The sequence below is a fragment of the Dasypus novemcinctus genome, chromosome 29 (genome assembly GCF_030445035.2).
Source record: "Dasypus novemcinctus isolate mDasNov1 chromosome 29, mDasNov1.1.hap2, whole genome shotgun sequence".
In the NCBI taxonomy this organism is placed as follows: Eukaryota; Metazoa; Chordata; class Mammalia; order Cingulata; family Dasypodidae; genus Dasypus; species Dasypus novemcinctus.
Window position 1 is genome coordinate 28585185 of NC_080701.1, and position 13522 is coordinate 28598706.

Below are 13522 nucleotides of genomic sequence, written 5' to 3' on the forward strand. Positions count from 1 at the left end.
TTCTAGTACATTGCCATTTCGTCTTCCTGCTTGCTGCCTCAGGTTACAGGGTGCCAGCTTGAAGTGTCACACCCATGTTAAGAAAGGAATAAAAGTTGTTAGCTGGCACCAGTGACCTCTCCTCTAAAGCCACTTCTTTCATCAGAAAGCAAAATCTCTTTCCCAGAAGCCTGTCAATAGAATTCTTATATCTCATTGGCCAGAACATCATGTAGCACTAACCGTAGGAGTGACTGGAAAGGTAAATATCTTGGTTTTATCAATCTTTGCAGTAGATGTTGGCATGGGAGAAGAGGGATTGAGAATGGCTTTTTGGGAGTCAACCAACAGTCAGAGTTGTCATCCTAAAATATACATTCATGTATATGTCCAGATTTTTCTATCCAGGGAGGAACTATAGCATACTAGCATGGGCTCTGGAGTCTCACTGCCTGGGTACAAATCCCAACCTCACTTTCTGATAATTCTCTTACTTTGAACTTCTGTAAACAAGAGATAAAAAGGGTACCAGTTGCATATGATTGTTGTATGAATTACCTGAATGAAACATGTAGATACTCAATAAATGTCATCATCGTCATCAGCCAAAACTTGGGGCTTCCACTTTGATAGTGAGCAAACTCAGAACTAACTTAATGACTCACAGCTTATTTCTGCTTTAAAACAAAACAGCTTGAAAGCATAGCACTTCAAAAGCCTATCATGGTACAACTAGCAGTGCTATTATATGTGTATGACAGTGGTTGAATGGGGAGGTCTGAGTCCATATATATTACTAGAAGGACTGTGTAAAATAGTAAAACCTCATATAAAACACAAATATGGGTGATATTGCATATATAAGACTGTTTCTACAAAATATAAATACAAATATACTAGACAGAGGGAAACAGAATAGCAGCTATGTATGGCAGGGGAAGCGTGGAGAGATTGAGGGGTGATATCCTTCCCCGTTGTTTTTCAAATGCACCAAAAGTATCCTCGGTGGCTCTATTGAAGAAAGGAAAAGATTAAGAGCTCCTAAAAATTTTTTTTTAATTACCAGAAGAAAATTCTAAAAGATTTATAGTCATAACCAAATCTGCCTTTGTTGGAACAATTTTTAACTGACATGTCTTTTGTTTAAAAGCAAAACTCTTTAGGCTCCTATAAATTCTTCACGTGTTGAGGGAGTAAGATGAAAGATTAGTTTTGACTAGAATATCAAATCAGGAATCCAAGACCCTTCTGTAATTTTCAAAATTTTCAATATATATACAATGGTTCTACATACTGACACTGAGTGATAGGATCTAAAAAACTAACTAGCCCCAATTAAAGAAAGAAGGAAAAGATCTCTGCGTTGTTCTTAATTATTCTTGTATCGAGATACACAAGAGAGACAGGAATCAAGGAATGTTTGAACATAGTAGGTACTCCGTAAAATATTGATGATTTTAAAAATTGAGTAGAATGAGAAAGGCATTGGAAAATAACATGAAGTTCTGCAGGAAACCATAGTAGCCTGAGAACTGGGCAATCCTAGTAGAAAAGCAATGGAGAGAAACCCAGATCCACTTCTAGAGAAAGTGCCATGGTCTTTTATAGGGGTCTAGAGAGTAGATTCACCTGGAATGATCCTTCCAGCTGAGTCTTTGTGAAGTTACACGAAGTAGGAGAGTAAACAATCATGTCCAAGCCTGGTTCAAATGATGCAAAGGCCTAGTGGGGGAAGCTCAAGAGGTACTGAGCCACAAGACCCATCCAAACGCCAAAAATCCATGGGTTACAGCTCCTCCAGCTTAGACCTTTCTTGTGCATGAGTGTTCAGGACGTGTGATTCTACCTTCCAGTAGCCAACAATGCCATCCAACTTGACTTCCCTTCAGAATGCAGAGCAAATGAGAACTGAAAATTAATTACATTGCTTTGCTAAATGAAGGAGTCAGTCTCCTATAGCTGTTACTTGTCATGTACCCAGTAAGTATCCCGGTAATATGTCAGTTTGGGGAAAGAAATTGAATCTGCAGCAGCCAGCCATTCTCTCCAGGTTAAGGCATGCCAGACATATTACCCATGTGTGTTTGTGAACAGTGCCTTGACTTTCATTTTTCTCTGCATTTTCCCTCCAGAAAACTCGTTATGAGATGTATGTCCGCATTCTAAAAGAAGGAGGCAAGGAGCTCCTGAGCAACAGTGAAAGTGAGGGAGCTGGACTGAAGAAGTCGCATTCGAGCCCTTCACTGAACCCAGATTCATCTCCAGTCACTGCCAAGGTCAAGCGCAATGTGTCAGAGAGGAAGGATCACCGACCAGAAACACCAAGCATTAAGCAGAAAGTTACTTAGAATCATCTGCGACCAGGAATGGCTGGTCATGGAGCAAAATAGGGGTTCTCGAGATCTTTCTGGTAATCTGTGGATATATATTAAAAAAAGTCTGTCACTAAATGGTGCATTAGTAACCTTTTCTATTGTATATTTTCATTTCTTTACAGATTGTCTCTTTGCTTTTGATTTCTTTGCTTTGATGATTTTTGCTACTTGATAACTAATGCACCTTTTTGTGAGGGGGGGATCATGATTTCAGAATGAATTATGCATCCCTTCTCCTTTAGTTTTCTCTTGTTTGCACTCTGCTCAACTGTTTTTATGTACTCTCAAATCAGCTGTTAGACTTTTTTTTTTTTAAGGTTAAAAAACCCTTCCTGGAAGACTTAACTGGACAAACTTTGTAGCTTAGTGAATTCTAGCCACAGTAAATAGAAGCCTTTGTATAGGAAATCTTGCCCAGTCACAGAAGTGGAATTGACCATTCGCCAAAGTTTAATTAAGAATTCCGTCACTTGGAATTGCGATTTCCCAGTGGGATGCAGCCATGTGGACATATTAGCACTTATTGTTGAGTTCCGACCCTGCTGGAAGCAGGGAGGAGGGGCGTGACGATGGCAGGACTGGCGAACGTGGGGAACCGCATGAGCTTGCGCAGTGTCGATTCCATTTCAGCCAAGCAAGAGAAAGAGGAAGTGCCATTTTTGCCATTGAAGGTTGAGGAAAGATTGACACCAAGTTCATTTCGTTTTCTCAAGGATAGTGGCAATGATCAGCCCTTGGGTTGCTGCAGCAGTAGGCGTGTGCTTGGTCAACAGGAAATCGTTACCTCAACCTCACAGGGTCTGGAATAGGCACCTAGAATCATCTCTCTTGTCAGTACACTTCCATCCAGGAACAGGTTCTTTTTCACTCTACATATGTAGGCATGGGGTTTTCTCCTGGCTGTGTTAAATTTAGGGTCTGCCTTCCTAGCAAAATAATGTTGAAAATGGAACCCCTTTAGTTCTTTCCTTGAGACAAAATAAAGGGGGAAACAAGAAGGTTGGTTGGCCGCCAATGGAATATTGGTTCTTTAAAATACACCGGAAAGTAATGAGTAGTCTGCATGAATTGTGGTGGGAAAACTGAGGAATTTTCTGTTTGCATATGCAAATGTGCTTATTTTATTCTTAACTCAATCTTTTAGGCAGCCACTGCACTCTGCTCTTCCTGAACATTCCCCTAAAAGGAAATACTGTATCTCTTTTAAGTCATTTATTTCTATCTACTCAAAATAGTTCTTCTAACCTTACAGTCACAAACTTGTTCCTGTGATGGTCCCTTTGAAATTTAGGGGTGATGCACAGAACATTTTCTCGTAGAGAAAGTGAAAGTTCAGCTCACTGTGACTCCAAACTTTCTGATATCCAAACCTTGAAACTCTGTATAATCTCCACAATTGGCACAACTTCAGAACCAATGGAATCTCTCTGCATCATCTTTCCTCTTCTGCAGAAATTTGCTCTAGTTCTACTCAGTTTATTAGTCCAAGGTACTATGACCAAAGACTCAGCTGCTCTGCGTGAATAGCGGTGGTTCCAGGGAACTAGAGGAAACCACGGCAGTTCCTGAAGTGGTAGAGTAGATCGTTGTGCTATACCAGCATTTAGTTATAGGATTATTTATTAATATTTACTTTCTTCACCTACATAAATGCCCAGAGAGGAGTAACGTCTCTCTCCCTACGCTTGTAGCTGCTTGCTTTGTGATAAATATCTTGCCACACCTTTGAAAAACCCTCTCTCACCCTCTCTCTTGTGCAGGTTAGAGTCAGGGACTGAGTTTACGTTTCACAATTAAGAATCAAGCAAGGAAGTTATCAGTAGGGCCCATTTCCCTGATTCATTTTTGTAGCTTCTGATTGATCTGAGGTTTCCACAAGAGAGTCGTCTTCCTTCCTAGAATTACCAGCCTGCTCTCTGCCCAGACATTTATCCTAAGCAGAGGGGAGAGGGGTACCCAGACCATGTTATCTATGAGCCTCAGTAATTGAAGAAAAATAAATAGATATCGCTGACTAGCTTGAATGTGTTTGCCCACTGTGTGTGTGTCTATGTATATAGAATGTTTACTGTGCATTTTACTTATAGTCTAGAATAGGGATCGAATGGTACCTTGCTACAGTATTTCTGCCCTTTAGACTAATCCTGAAATACTTGGTTAGCATCCGCACCACTACAGCGTTGTTCTGATTGTATTACTAACGTTATGCCCAGGAGCTTCTGGGCGTGCTGAGAGACGAGTGGATGAGAAGGGCACGATGGAAGCTGCTGGATGCTCTGGTTGCCTCGTTTATCTTTGAAAACAACTTCAGACTTTTCTTCGGGGAGCCGGGATCCCAGATCGCCTCGGCCCGATGTTGCCCCTCTTTAGGCGATGGGCTAAGAGCACGTCCTCCCTGGCGTCTCTGGGAGGTGACTGTCTGTTGGTAGTGCCCGTGGCGAGCCAGGAGTTCATCCTGTGGGAGGAAATGGCCTTCTCTGCTTCAACTAGATCTGCGAGTCTGCTCCATAGCCGTCCGCGTTTTTGTCTGTGATCACTTCTTTCCTGTGGTGTGTGGTCGGAAGGAATGGAAGCCATTTCCTTTCACAGCCCCTCCCAGCCTGCTGCCCAAGTCACGGTACAGGGGAGCTCCCCTCCGCCTCCCCCATGCCCCAAAAGGTACTCCCCTTCCCCGGACCCCTCACCCCGACCTCCGTGCCCAGGAGCCTTGGAGTTCTCTCCACGTGCTGAGCCTTTATTCCTCCTGGCAGAAATACACTTAACTGTTCATGTTTCATACAGGAAGTCTTGATGGTCATCAAAATACCTTGGTGACAGTCTGGTTACAAAATGGACCGAAAAGATGGTCCACGTATAAAATGTTGGAGCAATTCAGGGCTCTTTCCCCCCCACCTCGCATGCTGACTTTTGCAGGGAGGTGTCAGGAATTCCTTGTTAGCAATCTAAACTAGATTACTAGCATGCAGAGTCCTTGAGTTAGTGCCAGGCCACAGGTATTACTGTAGATGAGCTTTTAAAAAAACATTTTGTTAGCTCTTAGCGATGTCTCATTAAACCAAGAAGCTCTTCTGTGCATTTTAGTTCTTCTCAGTGAAACCAACATGTGGGAGAGTCCTCTGGTAGAAATACAGTTCCTTGAGTATATGCAACCTTTCCTTTTACTCTTAGCTAGAGGGGAAAAAGAAGCAACTGTGCCATTTGCAAAACCATCTATGCTTCTCAGACTGTTATCCTAAAGCAGAAGACGAGCACTGTTTCCTAGTCAGAAGTGACAGAAGGGAATTCATTCTGGAAAAGGAAAATCTGGCTGGCTTTCTACAGCCAAATTAGGGTCAGTCTCTTAAATTTGTATTTCACCCTGCGACCAAACCGCAGAACTTCTGAGGTCAGCGAAGGAGGTGCTTGGCTATCTAAGCCCAAAGCTACATGTAGTTGTCTGCTGTCCTTGCCCGTTGCTCTAGCATATAAAGAGCCAGGGAAGATGTGCTTAGGTAAGGCAGAGGGCCTCTTTTGGCCAGCGAGCTCTACCTCTTCTCTGCCCTTTTGCCTAATCCTAGACAACTGGAAGAAAATGGACCTTAAGGAAGCTTCTCCATTGTCTTACTGCCAAAACTTTCCTGGGCTTAGATGGTTGCTGGGAGAGTTTGAACTCCTTTGGCATTTTTCCTTGTAGTCATCAGTTAAGCTTTTCTGTGGTCTGAATTTGCAGGAAGCTTCACAGTCACTTGACTAACCTGGTCAAATTTTAGCAGGTTAGTAGCCACTTTCCCTAAATTCAGCACTGAGCTATCCCCTTCATTTTTCAAATGACAGAGGTGCTTCCAGTTGTAAAACTAGCCGTTCCAACAAAGAACCAAAATGTGCAAGGACTGGTTAAAAGTACGGTTTAGTTTATGGCTAAGAGTGCTACTTTGGGTTTAAATAGTATCTGCTTTTCTGAGTTACTGACAGAAGTAGCCTGCTGCAAAGCTTTCTTGCTGTCCTTTCTCTCAGACCAGACCACTGATCTGCCCAAGGTCAGCCGATGTCTCTCTACCAGCCTTTTGACATTGTGCACCATCAGGCCATCCAGAGGACTTTAGAAACCAATAGTTTACCACCAGATAATCTCCACAGGCGATAGAGAGGTGCTTTTGTTATTGCTTCTCCTCTTGGATTCCTTTTTAATCCCTTTCTCTTAAAAGGAGGACTGAAGTCCAAGGTCAGTATCCCAAACCCAAGTGGGCAGCCGTCTGCCCAGGACAATAATTGGCCCATTGCATGCAGAAAGAATGTCTTCATAGAGAGAATGTCAGTAAATACTTGAATCTGCATGACAGTTTGTTAACTTGAATGCAACAGCAAGAAAATATTGCAAATTATGTGATTGTGTATACAGTAGGACTCCTTAAGTCTCTTTGGCTCATCCTTTGTAATTTATGTGTGTACATGTAGTATTGCAGGCATTGAGAATATTCATACACATAGTATATCAGATGTCAACCAAAATGCTTTCTGTCACCTAGTAATGGTGTATATGTGGGTATTTATAGTTGTATGTATTGATGTGCATCAATGTGTAGATTGTTTATCAGTATATGGTACATGTACATCAAAATTATTTTTGTCCTTCACCAATGTGATATGAAAAGCAAGTAAAAACCTCATAGGATTGATTATATAATGCAGTTGTTGATAGTATATATAGTGGTATTGTTTTATTCAACTTCAATTCAAATGATATTTTGATTAAATTTTTTAATAAGATTTTATGCTGAAAAATTCATTCTTTGAGCTTTGAAATCATCAGGGCAAAAATGACTTTGAACAAACTTTGTGAAACTGTTGCAGTGTACTATGTACAGTATCAAGGGGTTAGCTTATTTGGGAAATAATGAAAAAAGAAAAAAAGACAAAAAAAACAGGCAGCCTGTGCAGTCTTCGCAACTTTAGTAATAAGAGCACTTAAAACACAAAGTCAAACTGACAATTTTGGGCTTATTACAAAATGTGATGCTTTAAAGCACACGTTCTTTATTGTTGTAATTAGTCCAGAAAAATATAGTTTTCAGAATTAAATAAATACCCATTATATCATTTATGTATCTGCGTATATTTTACAGTAGCTCCATCCACTCTCCCAGTGCTGTATCCATACCCTTTGTATTCTAAGGAAATATCACGAACACTAAAGTCTATCAGGACATCCCTAGCTCGGGTACCGTATTCTTTAGTTCACAGTTGCACAACTAGCTTTCTAGTATCAATCACAGGTACAGACAATTTTAGGAAAGGTATGGACCAGGTTAAAACTTTATTTAATATTTTTATACTTAGGTCTCCTTTTCTTCCTGCCTCTCCCCAAAGAAGAGCCACTGGCCTTAGTTGTTCGAGCTTACTGCTTACCTTACAGTGTGTAAATAGATAACTACAGACTAAAATTTTATTAACCAGCATGTTCGATGTATTTAAAGCAGCGACTGAGTGTGTTGAGTGAGTGGTTGAGAGCAGTGTCTTTTGTTTAAACACACTGCCTTGTGTTCTTTGTATCTAATTCAGAGGACTGGACTTTTGGGGAGTGGGAGACTCATCTCTCCACTCCAGGCTGCAGGAAGATGTTGGTAGTTACAGTTGAGTTTCAAAATAACTCGACAGTCTTAGACTATTTTTGCAAATATATCATATTTCTTCATTTGTTCTTGACGTGCGGTGGACTGGCTCTGTGACAGATCGGCAGGGTCTTTGTTCTGCAAGGGTGTGTTTCCTTCTCAGAATTACAGTGATCTGCTAAAACATCATTTGATTCATAAACCATGTAGAAAAGAAGTAGCAGAAATCAAGTGTTTCATTTGGGCCTTAATCATTTGAAATGTTATGACTTTAATATAAAGCCATGAAGGTTATAAAGCCAAGTAACCATTTGGCATATATAACAATATCCACTATATAGAGATGATATATGCATATTGATTTTTGATGCCATTGGCATAATTTTTTTAGGGTGTATAGAAAAAAGAGTAAATAGACCAAATTGAGGGCTGGGGGGAGGGGAGGGAAGGGTGAGCTGGTTGCCTTCCATTTGGGGTCGCCATGCGAATGGTCAGGTCTTCTGCTCCCAAGAGATTGAGAACCAGCATGGGTTCCCTTAAGTGTGGAAGGGGGAAGGTTCCTATGTGTGGGGCCCACACTTGCGCCCATGCACACACAGTGAATGCATTCAGTTATTTAAACTTAAGATGCAAAGGGCCACAGTGTTCTAAAGAGATGATGAACAAAGGCAGTGCAGACTCCTTCACAGAGCTGTTTTCCAAGGGCAGGGAGCCACTGGAGCTCGGATGCCTGACTTGGAGGTGCGTTGCATTTTAACAAGCAGGCAGCTACACATCGCATCCTTTCTGGTGAACCACCTAATTGAAGGCTTCCTTGCAATTCATAAGCAACAGCTCTGTGACATTCCACTGTCACCTGGGGACGTTCAGAAGGCCAGTGCACACCATTTTCCAGGGTGGCAGAGCTGCTTGCTCTGCAAATCATTCCTTTGAGAAAGGAGTGCAAATGGAGAAGCAACCAAGCACTTAAGAGAGGAGCACTGATGTGGATTTCCCACACCCCCTCTGAGCTGTACTGGTGGGACAGCCTGGCTTGAGATATGCTGACCAGTTGAGCACTTTTCCATCAGCACAGAGGATGGAAATGGGAAGGAATCTAACTTAAATGCATTTCCCTTTGCAGGGTAGAGCTAAGCTGGTACTAACAGTGTCATATAAATGAGCGCCTAACTTCAATTCCTGAAAATGTTGGTTAATGGAGAGAATTTTGAAGTTCTACTTAATATTTTTCCATCAGCCTACAGAGGTGAGTTTTCAGACACTGCCAGGGGGTTCCCAGTCTCAAGACTCAGTTAAGAACAGCCCTGCAAGCCTGAGACTGTGTGATCTCCAAATCCGGGGTCCAGCAGAGGACGATAATGTGTCCTCTCTGCAAAGAGGGACTTGACTTGGTCTTTCCACTCCACTTGAGCTCCTACACTGAGCTGCCAAGCATTCTGGGTTCACATGCTACTTCTCCGGCTTTAGAAATCCAGCCGCCCCAGGGGGCTGACCCTGCTGAGGCATGGCTGAGTCACTGAGGTGGCACATGACAATGGGAATGAAAACATGCTCTGACCGAAGCCAAGGCCACACCGTTGGCCTTTGTAAGACACAAACAGGCATATTGAACTCTAACCAGGGGATGCGTGACATCTCTGCCTTTGTGCCAACATTTCTGGAAATGAACAATATTGCATTTCTGCCGGGAGGGTCAAAGAACACTAAAAAATGTATTGCTTAGCAATTCTGCTCAGTCCAGATGAGAGCTGTTGGGTGAAGGCCTCGGTGCCTCCCTGCACTCTCTCCAATCTCAAGTTCTAGGAGCCCCGTCTCTAAAAGAAACGAACCAAGTGGAGCAGCCATTCGTCAACCTTGATTACTGTAGGCAGAAGGGGGGCAGTTTATAACTTTTAATTCTAAAACAAGCTTTTAACTCTTCCAACCTATGAAATCGGTTACAGTCACTGGGGCTCACACTAATTGGCAGTGTGGAACATTCCGTTACCTTCAAAGTTTTCTCCGCCAATCATTTCAGTTTCATTGCAAGTCCTGGTGCCATATGTCCCTGCAAATTGTGGAAGTAATTACTGACAAAATAGCAGCCCACTTCTTTGTAGTGGCCAAACCGTCAGCATTAGCGGATCTGGATAAGCTAGTGGTACCATACTCGGTACGGGAAGCCTGTTCCTCATTATCACCCACCAGATTCAAGAAATGCCATCTTCTAGACATGGCATTTGTGGTGGTTGCCAGTTGACTGGAACAGTAATTTATGTGGATATTGTTAAAGTGTTTAAAGAATATTTTGAAAATTAAGTTTACATTTTACAACTGCTTTATTTTTTATTAAAATAGTTGTATATAAATATTACCCTCTTTCACTGTTGTTAAAGTAAACCGAAACCTTGTAGACAAGTGAGTCACCTGAAATGTATAGAAGCTGTGATATATATAGTACCTTTCTCTATTGTGTTAATGTTCATGAATTTAACTGTTCCTGTGTTTTCATGAGTTGGGAATAATTTGTTGTTTGACAGCAACAAAATTTATTGCATTCAAATGGTTTTTATGTAATAGAAATCATGCAAAATAGTGAAGGTTTTAAAATATGTATATGATCTGTGTAAATGTACAAACTTTAGAAAGAAATAAATCCCAACAGATTTCAACGTTCTTATTCGGGGGACTGTTTCTTATCATGCTTATTTAACCAACTAGAATACCTTTAAAAATAAAAACAAATAACACAGCCTTCTGTATCGGTGTCCTGCGGTTGCCATAACGAAGTACCACAAGCTGGTTGGCTCAAAACAACAGACCCGTATTCCCTCGCAGTTTCGAAGGACGGAAGTCCAACATGCAGTTGTCAGCAGGGCCAGCTTCCTCTCAAGAAAAATCCTTCCTTGCCTCTCCAAGCTTCTGGGGCTCCAGGCCTTCACGGGCTTGTGGCAACGCCGCCCCAGTCTCTGCTTCCGCCTTCACGGGGCCTTTTGCCCTGTGCCCTGAACGCATCCAAACCGCCCTCTCCTTTCCCGTGTAACACACCCAGCCTGGGATCCGGCCCACCCTCACCCACTGCGGCCTCATCTTAACTTGATCACATCCGCAAAGACCCTATTTCTAAACAAGGCCACATTCAAAGGTATCGGGGTTAGCACTGACTTGGGCATATCTTTTTGGAGGCCCACTGTACACGTTTCCCCTCCCTAAAAAAGAACCATGATGCCCCACGAGGAACCATTTGAGATGGTAAGAAAGTCAAATTATTAATACTGATTCATTTCCACTGACATCTGTGAAAATGTTTGATTGTATTAAGGCACTGGCAGGTCCTAGTAAAGACTTGAGAGGCCTACTCTCTTTATGGGGTAGGGACGGAGGGCCTTTGAGCAGTGGGAGGAGCAAGTGAACTTTCTGAAGTACTTTCTAGAATCTGCTTGCATTCCATTTTCTCTTAACATTTCTTATCAAGGCAAAGAGAATAATCATGGAGTTGGTTACTGACCTAAAATACAAATGCTGATCTCCAAATCACTGATCTGTACCTAGTGTATACAATCAGGTTCTCATAACCAAACCTAATGTTAAAAATAAGACTTGTTTGAGGTAAGGAAAGATAAATGGGAGGTAATTCGGCAAAGGAGGAAGACCAAGGGAAAATCACCACCAGATAATACCTACCGGGGTGGAAAATCACCTGTCCAAGGCCTAAAGCCCCAGGATACCAGAGGACGAAAGGCCCACCCTTCACCTGACCTCCACAGGCCTCACCAACCCCTCCCCTGGACAGTTCCCACTCCAAGGAATGCGGAGCCAGTAAAAAGGTGTAGTTTTCAATCCCTCCTCTGCAAAAGGAAGACCAGCGAGAATGCTGGGATTTACAAGTCTTAATTTACATGGAGGAGGGGGAGGAAGCGGGCAGCCCAGCCTTAATAAAACACCACCCCAGCCCCGGCAGGTGCAACTCAGAGAGCACACCCACACTCTTGGGTGTGTACTTGAGTGTGTACTTTCACTTCACGTTAAATTCTCCTGCTTCGCTATGACTGGTCTTTGAATTCTTTCTCCCAGCTGCGTCAAGAACCCTCCTACCCTTGGTTGAGGTCTTTGTCCAACACCTCCCAGGGCCTCTCCAACATCATGTTGACTTGGAAATGAAAACTAAAATTACCCCCTAACCGTTTCTGAATATTGAAGAGGATGCCTTACGTTTGGGGGTTTTGACTTTTCAAAACCAAGCTCACCAGTTACATCCTCCTGAACATAAATGGAACTGCTTCTGGTAGAGACAAAATTATCATGTGTGCTTCTGGCGGGGCAGGGGATGGGTGGCACTGGGCAAGAGCATGGTCCTCCAACGTTCCTTAAGCTCTGCTAAAGCTCCCTATTTGGAATATGAATTTCAAATTTAAATTCCTCATTGCAGAGTTGCCTGTTCCTTAGGAGCCAGAAGTTTTGTCTAGTCTAGTCCTATCCTCTGTGTTGTACAATTAATAATACTAGGACCTGAAGACCATAAAGATTGTTTCCTCATGAAAGGAAACTAAAACCCAGGACACACTAAGATGTTATAAAGGAGGAACTAGCAACTCTAAATCATGTCACTTCTCTAGATTCTATTTCAGAGCACAGAGAATTTACCAGTGACATTGCTGAATCACTGACAATTTTTATTAAGAAATTCTAAACAACCAGTGGAGACAGGCATATATCATTCTAATATCCAAGGACAAGAGCGGGGGTTCTTATGCTACATACCTGCAGGTCGATGTTAACTCTGGGCATATTTGTAGAGTGAATAGGAAGGGAAGAGCAGCAATTATGGGAAGCCAGTGTGGGTTCTCAAGGGCAAACCATTTCAGATCACATTAATTTGCTACTTTGTAAGATTAACTGGTAAATTAGAAAAATGCGGTAGACCGACTATCAGGGCCATCACAAGGGACTTAACATAATCTTTAATGAAATGTGTCTGGACAAAATGGAGAAAGATGACCCGGACGTGAGGACAGCTGGTGGGTGCATACCCACTTGAATGGTGCTAACTCATAGCAACCTGGAAGGGCGTTTCCAGTGTCCTGCTGCCAAGCCCGCCTTTAGGCCCCATCTAGTCAACATTTTAATTAATAGCTTGACTAAAGCAACGGAAGACAAGTTGACTGAAAAATAAAAACGGGTATGTCATGAAGCTGGGAGAGAATGATTGCACTAAATGACAGAATCAGGATTCAAAACACTAATCTCACCAGGCAGAGAAACGGGGCAAGGTAACTGTGAAATGAGAAAGAGTTCAATAAGATCCTACACTTAAGTTCAAAAAAAAAAATAATCATATAAAGTCAAGATGTAGGACTGGGTAATTCATAGGATAACAAGCATATAGGGGAAAAAACCAATGTCTAACTTTACTCAAAAGAAAGCTCAGGGAAAGTCAACAGAGCGACGCAGCCACCAAAAATACTGGTGCCATCTTGGACCCCATCCCGCAAGTTTCAGATTTAGCAGGTCTTGGGTGGGGCAGAGAATTTGCCTCTCTAACAAGTTCTTCCGAGTTGCTGCTGCTGCTTCAGGGACCCTACCTTGAGCAATGCAGTCTCC

The 13522-nt window shown here is 42.4% G+C and overlaps 1 protein-coding gene across 5 annotated transcripts in view; it reads left to right on the forward strand.

Annotated features, from left to right (window-relative positions):
• PSD3 (pleckstrin and Sec7 domain containing 3) overlaps nt 1-10673 on the forward strand; it is a 483258-nt gene extending 472585 nt beyond the window's left edge. For all 5 annotated transcript variants that reach the window (XM_058290063.2, XM_058290064.2, XM_058290067.2 and 2 more), the window contains one exon: nt 2112-10673. In XM_058290063.2, the coding sequence (XP_058146046.1) occupies nt 2112-2327 (216 nt within the window). In that variant the 3' untranslated portion in view covers nt 2328-10673. The remainder of the gene's footprint in view (nt 1-2111) is intronic.
• Nucleotides 10674-13522: the final 2849 nt, after the last annotated feature.